General features: G+C 41.6%; 1 protein-coding gene across 2 annotated transcripts in view; it reads right to left on the bottom strand.

Annotated features, from left to right (window-relative positions):
* LOC148017139 (putative ADP-ribosylation factor GTPase-activating protein AGD11) overlaps positions 1-13,085 on the bottom strand; it is a 46,834-nt gene extending 33,749 nt beyond the window's left edge. Inside the window, exon 1 of one of the 2 annotated variants that reach the window (XM_087662671.1) lies at positions 12,794-13,085. In XM_087662671.1, coding sequence (XP_087518797.1) covers positions 12,794-12,904 — 111 coding nt within the window. In that variant the 5' untranslated portion in view covers positions 12,905-13,085. The remainder of the gene's footprint in view (positions 1-12,793) is intronic. The other variant, XM_087662670.1, reaches the window with a different exon arrangement.
* Between the last annotated feature and the right edge of the window lie 626 nt (positions 13,086-13,711).

The following is a 13,711-nucleotide window of genomic DNA, read 5'->3' as shown; positions in this document are numbered from 1 at the left end:
ACCTTATGGAAACATTCATGTTCAAGCTGACCTGTTTTTTTGCAAGACGATTGCATTTAATGCAACTACTACATGCGGTTTCTTGATCAGCCTTTGCATTTTCCTTTTTCTATAATTCTTTGGAAGACTGGGCAACGGGTTTAAGGCTGTTTTTTGGTTGTGTTTGATCCATCTTTTCCTTTTGTGATGCACTCCTCAAATTTAGAGAAGATTCATATGCATCCAGTTGTCATGTTCTCATTACTACACTCTGCTTATTGTTGATCTTTTCTTTATGTGTCATCTTTACTACTTTGAACTCGTGCAATCCTTGTGAGTCCGTATTTTTGGCAAACTTTTCTCCCTGAAGATCCCTTGTCTTTCTTCATCTTCTCTATATCTCCCTCCTCATGGCTCCTCCAACATCTCCTCCTCGTGGTCAGTATGCAGACATTATTTCCTCATCTACCGATGTTATATTGAAGACTTGCTATGGCTAGCTTCAAATCTCTATGAGGATGCTATATCTTGGAGCTTCAGATGTTGCCGTTTTCGAGATGTGCAACCAGCCTTCCTTCCATGGATGGGTGGTAAATCCCTGATTACAACTTAGTTATAGAAGCAAACAATTAATGCAAATCTGAAAATACAAATTTACCTACTGATCTTGGACAATGCACACCTCATTGGCCCCAAAATTGGCACCCCTTTCGGTATTTCTTTAGCTTTATTGAAGAAAAAGTTGATTTGCAATGGGAATCTCCCGATTCCCTTCGCAATCCAAACTCCCCTTGCTGTCCAAAGTGACCAGCAAGTCTTCAAACTGATTTGCCCCTTGATTCGAGCACTTAATTGGCCTTCACCCACTTCATAGACGATGGAAATGCCCCAAATTCAATGGCTAGCTAGTCCTCCATCTGAATTTAGCTGAAATTCACCTTCAACCTTGAAAAATCCAAGTCTTGGAACTTCCAATTTCTAGCCACTTCTCGAGGCAGCCGCTAAACCCTAATTTCTGCTGTAAATTAGGGTTTACAGCATAGAAATTTGCAATTTCTCAACCTCCAAGGGTCCAAATGCTGAGGCTGGGAGATGAGAGAGAAAGCTGTAGAGAGAGAAAATTCAAAGTTTTGTCGCGAAGAATGACTGAAAACCAGTCAAATGCAGTTGTTGCCCTGCCACAACAGCTTGTAGATGCAAAGAACTAAAGAAAATCAATCATTTATTGTTGCTTCCTTGTCTCAACAGCCTATAGATACTGTCACCTGTTGTTGATTGGTCTTCTCCTGCCCCTAGCTACCTCAGAAGGTCCTCCAATGGCTGCAAAATCAGACCAGCAGCATCTCTTCCCTCTCTCTTGTAGGCTGAATACACTAAAAATGCCTCTCTCAAGCCTCTAAAGACGTTTTTCAGTCTTGCATGGGCATTTTTTACAAGTGGCAACCTTCCCAAATGGTTTTTTCAACATTATCCATAATTAAATATTAATTGTAACTTTGAATACTGAAAATTAATATAATAATTATTTTGGTGCCCTGAAAAATAATCTGACTGACCAATAATTAAATTGGCTAGGCAACTTCCATTCCCGAGTGTCTCTGCGCCATCTTTGACCATCAGATTGGCGTTAGGTACCATTAAATGCTACTTCTCTAGTGTCACCAACTGACATTTATGGTCAAATGAATGATCTAGGTCAACAACTGACACCAGATACCACCAAGTACCTGTGCAGTATAACTTATAGCAACTTTTGCCTTTGACATCCAATGATTTCTTCGAGTCTCGGGCTCGTATAATTACTTTAACCCCAGTTGCATCTCACATGTGCAACATTTACTTAATCATGTGATTAAAAATTAATCCACATGTTAAGTGAGGTTTCAAAAATGCATGTCCTCATGACAAGAGAGGTGCCCTATAGCAGAAGAAGTCACAACGCTATTATTGTGGTATGAAGGGACACCTCTGAAAGGACTACAAGACATTAGCAGCTTTACAGCATGAGCAAGAGCAACAAATGACACAGGGTGATAACTCTCTCAACGAGTCTTCCTCGTCTCCAAGTCCAGATTTAGCCCCTAGCTATATCGTCCTAGCAATGGCTCTAGGGGTCTTCCTTCCACATTGCTAGCACAACTGATGTGGTCATTCCTCATAACTCTCCAATGCTAGAGAGGGAGTGTGAGAGGGTGGTAAGATGAGGTCGATGAACCTCATCTATATTGATATACAAGTGTACAAGTGCTCGAGAGAGGTTTCCCTGACGCATCAACTCAAGTCTCTGGCAAGTTCAAATCTTGAAGCTAGGATTGACATCCAAGTCATGCTAACCATGAAACACGTTTTGTTGGCAATAAAATGTGAAATAGCTCAAAGATTGAAACATGAAACACCTAGAGTGAAAAAGTTGACTAAAATAAGATTTTTAACTAAAAAACAAGTGGTTTGTGCTTTTTTTAGAGTTTTTTGACACTCTACATATGCGATCACTTGATGTTTCGCTTGGGACTTATCCAAAGGTGAAACATTTCGAGATGAAACGCAATGTTTCAAGGGTGAAACATTTCGCAATTACCTTGATCCAAGATCATGCTGGGCTGGTTATTTGACAAAGAGCGGGATTTGCTCCTAGTCTAAGCTCACATGAGGAGACACTAAGACAATCTCTGGCCAAAGACGAGAAATCCATGGTCACATATATTCAAAGGCATTTTTGACAACCTGGTCTTGTATGCTACAACGAGACATTCTTAACACACATTGAGAGCTATATGATTCTTCTCTATTTTCAAACGTCGGTACAATTGATATCAACATCAGGTTCTCTCCGAGGCACTTTGGTAGTGGCTTGCACACCCACTACTTGGATATCCATGGTTCTACTCTGATGGTCCTTGTTGTATATACTATGATGGGGCATTATCATTGTATATTGTATTGTATCAGATCACCCGTGATCTTAGAGAGGGTGTTAGCATATATGTCAATTCATGGTTGAGTTTGTGCATTGATTCAAAGGGCTAGGGCATCGATATATTTCCTAGATTATTTAGGCATTTTATCTTGCATTTTATGATCTCCATTTTGGGCATTTTATGCTGGTCAACCAGTATTAAATTATGGCTAACCTGCTACCATTTATGGCATTATTTCAAGCTTCAGCCTATTTATTGAGGCTCCTCCTCCACAGTCATTATACACCATCTATCATTGACCATCTAATAGGTTCTGGTAGAGAAAGTGAACAGCAAGTGCCAGTGCCTTCACAACTGGTGACTCATATTGGTTTTGTATTGTCCCATATCTTGGTATATGGATTCCATTTCCCAAGTATCTCTTAACTTCTGAGTTCTGTGTGCAATGTTCTTTTCTTTTGCAGTGTTTTTATTTCCTTTGTCTCTCATGTTCAACAATCTATTACAATAGTTTTACACACTTCCATCATTGCATCCACTTCTAACAAGACCCTCCTTAGAACAAGGGATGGAATCTCAAACAAAAGCCCAAAGATTGAAGGTGTCTAGTATGCACTCCACCTTACATCACCACAGCCATCAAGTTTGTCTTCTTTGGGTAATGAAGGTAAGACAGGCACCTCCACCGAGGGTATCAAGGGCAACATCTTCACTTCAGACGAAGCCTTCTGTGATAGATAAATAAAAGGAGAACGGGTGCAAACAAGGGACTTCTCTCGCCAACTATAATCACGATAATCACATCTCCACTCAAAAGAGTGTCCACTGTCTAGAAATAAGCTTCTCCTCTGAGTCATCAAAGTTAATGAATTGGTAAGACATCTTTGATCCTACAGTCACCCAAAAATCTACATTTTGATGGAGACAATGGGAAAGATAGAAGGCAGTAAGCTACAAAGACTGTGGATATGTTGTCTGTCAAGGAAAATATGTTGCCTAGCACCAAGAAGCTGTGGCCTGCACAGAAAGTTGTTGCCTGCAACAGGATGATGTCACCTCCACCAAGATACAATGTATGTTGTTGTCTCCACCACAAATATAAATTTTCGTTTTCTGCAAAACACATAAATAGATGCTGCCTAGTGCCTGAATGTTGTTACTTGGATCTTGGAGACTATTCCCTAGCTATCAAGGAGATCAAACAAGCAATGGACCACCTATACGGGTTGAATGCAACAAACGCAAGTAGAAAATTCACATTTTGAAGATCTAGGCTGCTCCGCCGCGATGAAAACCTGCTCTTTTACAAGAAATCTCCAAATTGTATCCTCACTTAGGCGATAATAACATGTGAGTGTATACAACAGAAAAGAAACATGAACACAGAGAAGCACAGAGAGAGAGAGAGAGCAGAAGATGAAGGAAGAATAGTGCACTTACTGAAGACTGATACAATGATGATGGACTGATCAGTCCCTACAGGTAGCCCAAAGCATTAGTAAGGGCACCAAATCATGCTCATGACGATAGCAACACCAAGCACGGAGAGTTGGAGTATCGAAGTATCGTAGTTACCCCCCAAGTGGACAACACCACATACACCACCATTGTAGTCAAAAAACCACTCATGATGTGGTGTGACATAAAAAGACGCACCTAAATCAAGTATCCAATTCCGCATATCATCATCAGAATCTGCAATCAATGCATGTGCACTCAATGTAGAAGCAAGGAGTACATCACCATCATTGTCATTCTCATGAGTGAATACATTTACCTCCTCTATCTTCACACTCCTTTTCTTTGCAAGTTGGCTGTCCTTTTTCTCAACCTTGTTGTCTTTGGTATTTCTTCTTTTGTCTTTCTCTTTCTTCAATTGGAAACAATCCCGTTTGTAGTGCCCTTTCCTGCCACAATGATGACACTCCACATTTTTTCCACGAGACTTGCTGCATGCTCTATTTTCAGAACTTCCCTTTTGCTGAAATCTGCCCCTAGTGTGCAATACATTAGAAGACTTGTATACTGAATTGTTTTGCCTATTGAGTTCTTCCATTAGTAAAAAACTTTCCATGTCAAAATATAGCAGCTGAGCATTTGAGTTACTCAAAGCTGTCCTAAAAGTATCCCAACTTTCAAGCAGAGTGCATAACAAGAAAGTAGCCTTAAACTCATCATCAATGTAGAAATCCAAAGCAATCAACTGACTGAAAATTGGGTTGAACTCATTCAAATGTACAAACATGGCTATACCTTCCTTCATGCGAAGGTCCATCAACTTTTTCAACCAATAAACCTTGTTGGCTACACTTTTCTGAGCATACAATTCCTCAAGTCTTTGCCACATTTCATATGCAAAATTCAGCTTCTCAATGTTAAAGAGCAAGTTGTCTAACACCACTGAGAGCTCTATGGTAGAGCGTGCAAGCTCATCCAAACCATCCCACTCTTCTTGTTCCATACCTGCTGGTCTTATTCCCTTCACTTTGATGGGCTTCACTTGTTTCTACCGCACCAAGACATTGTAGCATTTTTTTTCCATATTTCAAAATTGTGTGCACCCTCAAGCTTCTTGATATGCAAAAGGTTGTTGATGTCACTATTTCCAGCCATGATTTGCAGCACTAAATTGACTCAAACGTCAACCAATGCAAGCTCAAATGTCACACAAACGACCACGGTACACTGCAAGTACCAACCAACAATAAAAATTAAGAAATTGCAGAAATTTCAGATCTGCAAATTGATTTCCAAAATTAGAGAATGTCTGGTGCTGCACTCGACAATCAATTACAGCCACATTTATAGGCCAATGCATCAATTGCATGTGAAAACCCCAAAATTTTTCTGCAATTTCTGCTCCAAATGCATTCTCGGGCACAAATTTGAAGATTGTAGTCAAAAGCCCCAAATTTTCAAAGGCAAATCCGCCCAAATTGCATCAATACATTTACCCAAGTGCATATGCCAGGTAATTCTTGCACAATTTGATGAAATTCAGCAAAAGCCCTGATTTTCTTGCGTCAGGTGTGCACAAAGTTCAGTGAAATTGAGAAAATTTCACTAAAATGCGAAAAGCCCCAATTTTTTGGGCAAATGTGCAACAAATTTGGAATTTCTAAATCAAATTGTCTTGTTTTGCATCAAAATCCCCGAATCTAGGAAAAGTCCCAATTTTCTGGCTCAAAATTTCACGCTAAGCTTGCGCATGCAAGCGCATGTCAATGTGGAAAGGGGAACAGATTGCATAAATTAATTTTAAAAAATGGCCGAAAAAAAAACTACCGAGTCATGGCGTCGTTACGACATTGACCTACCTCCTATTGCGTGCCTCCTATCTCATGATCTGTGCCCACCTGGTCACACCTGACCTGTCTAGCCCATCACCTGCTTGCCTGATCTGTCTAGCCCATCACCTGCTTGCCTGATCTGTCGCAACTCACAGCTGGCTTTCTAGGCCATTGCTTGTTGACGCCTGACTCACACCTAATTTGTCCAATCAAAAAATAACCTATCGACTTCTCAACTAGTCAACCTAGTCAAAAACGACCTATCACCTACCTTAGGAAGCACGCACACCTATGCCACAACTCTGATACCACTTTGTCAACAAAGTGCACAAGGATTGAGACACAATGTTGTGGTTCGCACAGTGAGAGAGTGAGTATAGAGTACAATGTGTGTGTGTGTGTGTGTGTGTGTGTGCACAAGACTCAATGTGGGTACAATCTCAAAAGTACCACTTTAGGTTTTTGATAATATATATATATATATATAGTACATGTGTAAGGGTACGTACACACCTGAACACCATAAAAGGCACAGTGACCCTTTATTCCCAACATAGGTGCCCCACTTAAATGACTCCTTGTTGATGGGATAGAGGAGGCCCCTCCAACGAAGAAAACAAAGACTGTTGGAGAGGGATATTCTTCGTGATCCGAGGCCCCATAATCAATAGACACCACTTCCTCACTTGCCCTTGAAATGCCTTTGCACCACTTCAATGCAAGTATTTTTGACAACATTCTTGCTTAACATCGTGAGGAATGGTGGGGCATGGTGTGGCCTCCCCTCCCAATTCGCATATGTGAATGAGGCGGGTGACAGATGAGGTTTGGATCTTGGGGCAATACTTGCATTGTCACTTGCAAGTGTTGGATTTCTCCTTCACACACTTAAAGTAGACACAATGCAAGAGAAAGGCCTCATGAAGAGGAGATGCAATCGATGATTGGGTGTATGGAGAGAGAGAGAGAGAGAGAGAGAGTATGGAGGCTCGATGGATAGGAGACTCAAGGGTGGAGTGATTGAGGGAGTAGAAAGGGTAGAGGGATTGAGAAAGTAGAGATAGCTTGAGAAAGTAGAGAGCTTGCAATGGCAAGAGTGCTCAAGGGAGTAGAGAATACTTGAAGGATAAAGGAGATGGGGGAGAGGGAGAGATTTTTATAGAGAGAGTATGTGTTTTAGGGTTCAGAGTTAGTGAGGGAGAAGGGGAAAGGAGAGAACGGGAGAGAAGGGTGGGGGGCGAGGGGGGGGAAACTTTGTGTGTCATGTCACATCAACATGTGTGAGAGAAGGGGGAGAAAGAGAGTGAATGGGAGAGAAAATGTGATGGATAATTAGTGATAGAGCTGTTGAAGAGTGGTTGTTGCAACGTACAAAAAACGCACAAGGAAATGGATACAAGAAAATGAACACTTTTATTTACACGGATACACACTAGGGAACCCATCGGATGGGTCCGGACAGATCGTACTAGATCATACAAATCAGACAAATCAATCCATCTATCGAACGTAGACAAACCCTTATGCAAGTTTGTTGAAGTTGCATCTCAATTGCATGCTTTGCAAAAGAAGGATGTGCCATTTAGATGGACAACAATGAAACTTTCAGCATTTGAAAAATTAAAGAAAAAATCTACTTCAGATCCTGTGCTTGTGTTGCTCAATCTAAGGAAGTCATTCATCGTTTAGTGTAACAACATTGACACTGTTCTTATGCAGGATGGCCGAGTTGTGGCTTATGAGAGCCAAATTCTCCGCGGAGTAAAGAACAAAATGCATATCCATAAGAAAGAGCTCTTGGCTGTAATTCATGCAGTCTACATGGAAACATTATTTGTTGGGGGTTGATTTTACAATTCAAATAAACCATCTGACTTTGAGGTGCTTTCTAAAGCAGATAAAGTTGTCAGAGAAGCACAAGATGGTTGAATTTTCTCTCTATGTTTCACTTTTCGATTGTATATATTGATGGTAAAAAGAATGTTGTGGTTAATGCACTATCATACAAGCCACAAATTTCAGCTATCATCATGGTTTATCACACTGAATTGGATGCCATGAAAGAGCAATATGCTGCTAATTCGAACTTTGCTAATGTTTATGATCAACTTTACAATGGATAGAGATATGAGCACTTTGTGCTAAAAGATGGATTTTGATGATGCATGGACGACTATGGGTCATAAAGCAGTTGAGGTCTAGAGTTCTCATTGAAAGTCACACCCCCATATGCAGGACACAGAGGTATTGATGCCACAGTCAAGGCACTAGAGCATTTCTTTTATTGGCCAGCTTTGAGACATGATGTGGAACAGTTTGTCAAGACATGTATCGTATATCAAAAGGTAAAGCATAATAGGCAAAAGATGCCAAGCTTGTTGCAACCCTTGCCTATTCCACATAGGGCTTAACAGAGCATTGCAATGGATTTTATTTTTTAGCTTCCTAGGACACCAACAAGGAATGATGGAATATGGACTATCATTTGCTAGTTTAGCAAACAAGCCCATTCCATTCCAGTAAGGAAGAAAATAATGACTGATCTTATGGCACGATTGTTTCTACAACATATCTTTAAGTATCATGTTATGCCACAAAGTCGATCATCAATGATCGAGACTCTCGAATGACCATTTTATTTTGGAAGGGATTGTTTGAGAATATGGATACCACGCTGAAATTCTCATCATCCTTCCATCTACAAACAAATAGTTAGTCTGAGAAAGCAAATTCCAGTGTTGGATCTTTTAAGATGCTATGTTTTAAACCACAACACACAGTTGGAGCAATATCTACCATTAGTTGAGTTTGCATACAATAATACAGTGTATAGTTCCACTAGCAAAGCTCCATTTGAGGTGGTTGAGAGTGGAATTAATATACACCTATCTTGCAAACTAAGGATAGCATCTTTGAGGTTGATCGTTATGTAGAAAACTTGGATGCAACCTATATAAAGATAAAATATGCACTTTAGAGATCACAAGAAAAGCAAAAGAAAGCAGCTAATTGCAATAGACGTGTTTTGCAATTTACAAAGGGTGAATACATTTTGCTATATTTTGAAAAGGCAAGGCTGAAAAAGATGAAAAAAGAGAGAGGTTGTATCCGAAGTTGAGTATGAGATACTGTGGGCCTTTCCTGTTAGCAGTCATGTTTGTCATGCCTTGTCATCTCCTGCCTGTGAGCCTCAGTCTGAGTCAGACGAGGACATTAGGAGCTCTGACATGTCTGTCATGTGTTATAATGGGGGAGGCTAGTCACTCTTGATTGGCTGTTTTAGGTTGTGTATTTCTTTTTGGCCTCTTTTAGTGGGCAGCCACTGGCTGGCCAGCCACTTTTTGGTCACTGTTGTGTCCCTCCTCTCAGTTTATGGCCTTACAAGGCTTGGCACACGAGTGATCTTCACCGAGCATGCCGTTGTTATTGAGGATTCTTCTACAGGAGCTGTCTTATCTACAGGTTGGCAGGAGAGCGGGCTTTACCGGCTCCATTCCCCTTCTTTGATGCAGAGTCCTCCGAGGCAGTCTATTGCTACACCCGTTCTCGCTTGTGCACCTTCTATTCCACAGGTTCCTTCCCATCCCCCACCTTCTCCTCCGGTGGTTCCCTCGTACCCCCCATCCCTTTCCGAGGGGGACGATCTCGGTGATGCGACTGTGGATTCCCTGGCCCCTAGTGTTTTAGAGGGGGCTTTCCAGGATCGTGAGGAGCTCCTTCAGCGGCAGTCTACTTCGACGGACTTCATTGACATTGGCATTCGTCTTGCCATCCCCGGATCCATTTCTTCTTCGGCCTTCAGCCACATCCAGGATTTGAGAGGGGGTGTTAGCAGTCATGTTTGTCATGCCTTGTCATCTCCTGCCTGTGAGCCTCAGTCTGAGTCAGACGAGGACATTAGGAGCTCTGACATGTCTGTCATGTGTTATCATGGGGGAGGCTAGTCACTCTTGATTGGCTGTTTTAGGTTGTGTATTTCTTTTTGGCCTCTTTTAGTGGGCAGCCACTGGCTGCCCGGCCACTTTTTGGTCACTGTTGTGGGGCGCCCATTTTAGGGCACTTTTAGGGTTTGCGCCCATTTTAGGGTTAGGGTTAGGGTTTGTCCGTTGCCTATTTATTGGCAGCCCCCCTCCCCACTTGGTCAGTTGTCTTCTTGCAGATTCCGACACTCCTTCTCCCCCGTGGTGGTGCTGCCATCGTCATCAGCCCGATCTGGTGCCCTCACTGACGCTGTGGGCTGCGTGCAGGGACTGATCAGTCCATTTCAATGTATTCAGCATTCATTTCAGTCAGTGCAGATTTCTCTTCTTTATTTTCTGCTTTCTCTCTCTCTCTCCCTCCGTGTTCGTATTTCCTCTTCCGTTGCGCATTGGAGAATATCAACAATGTGGCATGTTGGTTGAAATTACCTTGACATTGATAGATACACAATGCTTTTCATATCAATTTATTAAGGCCTTTTCGTGGTGATGTGCTAGAGGATGCATCTACTGAAATTCAACCTAAGGTTGAGGAGCTAAATGAGATCTTGGTACTCAAGCAAATTTTGGCACATGAGGAAAGAATGGTCAAATGTAAAGTTTCCGAGAGATATTTCGTAAAGTTTCAAAACTATCCACCAATGCATGCAAAATGAATGTAAAAGGATAACCTGGCAAACTATCCTTAGTTGATGTAACTTTACCTAGATGCCTTTCAATTAGAGCCGGCTCGAGCTCAATCAAGTTCAGCAGAGCAAGGATTTAGAGTACTGCCTAATACTCAAGGGAAGATAGCACTTACACTCCTCTAGTTATGGATAGCTCCATCAACTAAGGGTTGCTTCTACTACCCCCAGACCTCAAAATAGGGGTCCTTGATATCTCTTACACCCCACAACTTAATGCAATGTGCCTCGAGTTACTACCAGCTTAATGACTCTATCTAACCCAAAGGCTAGATCCACAAAGGCCACTTCTTACCGTTCAATCACATAGACCTCATCTGACATACGAGTCACGACCTAACCAATGTCCCAGCTCACACTTAGCTTCTTCTTATAATAAGAGCCTTATAACTTAGAGCACCTAGGATCATTGGTGACACCTTGCAAGGGCGGGGCATTGAGTATATTTAGCATACTAATGCATAACTTGATCTCTAGAAATGAATTCCTAACAATAATTAATTAAGTAAATTCAAAAATTATTAGGTCCCGTCTACAAATTGGCCATTATCCATCCACAATTTAAAATATTAAGCCACATGAGCTTGAAAGTCTTCAAACTTTCATTAACCTTAGTTCTAAGCATTAACTATTTAGTTCTAAGTCATTTCCAAGGGCACATATAATGCCTAGAGACATAACTATCACTACGTACCCACTTATACCTATACATCATAACTCATCACAACTGTTGCCAATGTTCCCCACTGCACAAGCTAGGATTTTGGACTATCATCATGTCCCAATTTGACTTGCACTTCTCAGATGCACCTCACATCGGCACATCTTAATTATGCCAAAGCAATAAGCTAAGCATTCATGTCCCCATCCCCATGACAAATCCCCTATATAAGGACATGTTATAGGTATTCATCCTCATTCTTGTTCATTTATTCTCATTCTCATCCTCATATATTCATCCTCACATCCACGCTGTGCCAAGGCTCTTCATCTTCATTCCTCACCATCTCAAGGTCCTGCCAATCCATCAGCCAGTGTTGCCACCAGCCTGTTGGATGTTCCACCCTGGTGTTAGTGGTACTGCCCTTGCTGCCACTCTTGCCACCCAGCCCTTAGGAGAACCATACACTACTACGCTTTGGTTCTCAGAAATCCACTTCATCCGCAGCTGCTGTCACCAGTTATTCTCATCATTTGGAGCCTGTTTCTGCCTCCAGGCTACTTTGCAGCATAGTTTTCATCATCTACAGCAGTCGTGTCTCTCTCGAATGGTTGCAGTTTGGCTATCAGCTGCTCCTCACTGCATTAGATACTGTCACAAAGCTGTATACTGGTGCATTTGGTCATCCTACCCAGAGATCGTTGCATTGTGGCATCTGGCCTGCTGCCTGCTGACTTCAGATCTCCACATCGTTTTTCACAGTGTCATTGGTGGTTTGCTGCACTGAGGATCCCATATGAAAGAGTGACTGGTGGACCGTCTCTGCTCTTTGGGCCCCTTCATTATACATTCACTCATCATTTTCTTCTTCTTTTCCTTTTGTGTTCTTGTCTCAGTTCACCCTCATCAGCGATCCCCTGTTTGCACTACACTGTACTGTTGGCATGCAGTTTCAGAAGAGTCGTACTCTTGTTGGTCAGTCACCAAAGTTGCAGAGCTGAACCAGTGTTCACTACACAACTGAGATTCATGGCAGTTAGTTTGAAGATTAGAATTTCAAACGTGAGAGCGCAAGGCACCTAATTCTCTTGAAGATTTTCATTATTAAGTTATGATTTCGCCAAGAAATGACTAATCTGAAGGGAGTATTAGACATGATAAAGGTTGCAAATCAGAGAGGGATGATTCCTGAAAGGCATCTTCCGTATGTAAAGACGATTTGGCGAAAAACGTCTAATTAGAGGGCAACATGTCGGAAGAGAGAAAACAGGGAGCTTACATGTTCTCCGAGGACTAGCTTGACGTAAGGATCGCTGCTGAAGATGTCTCGAACAGCCAAGTTAGTGCCTTTGATCACTTTCACCTTGAGGGTGCCGGTGAACTCCACCATCCCACCAGACGAAGCTTCGAGAGGTCCGCACAGTTAGCCTTGGGGATCTCAGAGACAGATACGAGGAGGGGGGGCGGGGGGCGGGGGGGGTAAGGAGGAGGAGGAGAAGAAGAAGAAGAAGAAAGACGGACTCCGTTTACTCGTGAGATCGAACAGGTCGTTGTTTCAAAGATTTCAGACGATTTTTCTCAGGGAATTTGGATGAGGCAAATGGCTCAGAAGAATCTTTCTTTTCGCTTTTTTAAAAACTTTTTTTTAAAGGTTTTTGTCATGAACCAAGACTCGCAAACCTATGTAGGTACATGTACGAAGAGAAGAAGTTTGGTATTTAAGAAACAAATAGAGTTTTTTTTTTTAAGGTGAATGGATATTATATTTTTTCTCTCTTATACTCTCATATACACTTTTTTTTAATTGAATATAAGATACTAGCATTCCATGCGCACGGAACACTAGGCTGTTTCGCTACAGCTTCGCTATCGCAAAGTGACAAGCGAAGTTGTCGCACACAACTTCACTCAACAATCTATTACTCATCTCTCTCTCTCTCCTATTTTCTCTCTCTGCTTCTAATTTTTTTATTTACTCCCTCTCTCTCACTATCTCTCTCTCCCAAATTTCTTATGTCTAATTTTTTATCTCTCTCTCTCCTTTTCTTTGTCATCTATTTTAGTTTGTTTTTTCTCCTCTCTCTCTCTTTTCTTTTTTTTCTCTCCCCACTTTTCTTCTGTCTCCCCTCTTTTATTCTCCCCCCTCTCTCCTCTTTTTTCCTTCTCTCTCCCTCTCCTCTTTTTTTCTTCTCTCTCT

Source organism: Lygodium microphyllum, chromosome 22 (assembly GCF_053477565.2).
Source record: "Lygodium microphyllum isolate KBCC chromosome 22, Lygodium_microphyllum_v1.1.10, whole genome shotgun sequence".
Lineage (NCBI taxonomy): Eukaryota > Viridiplantae > Streptophyta > Polypodiopsida > Schizaeales > Lygodiaceae > Lygodium > Lygodium microphyllum.
This window is presented reverse-complemented; position numbering and strand designations above follow the sequence as displayed.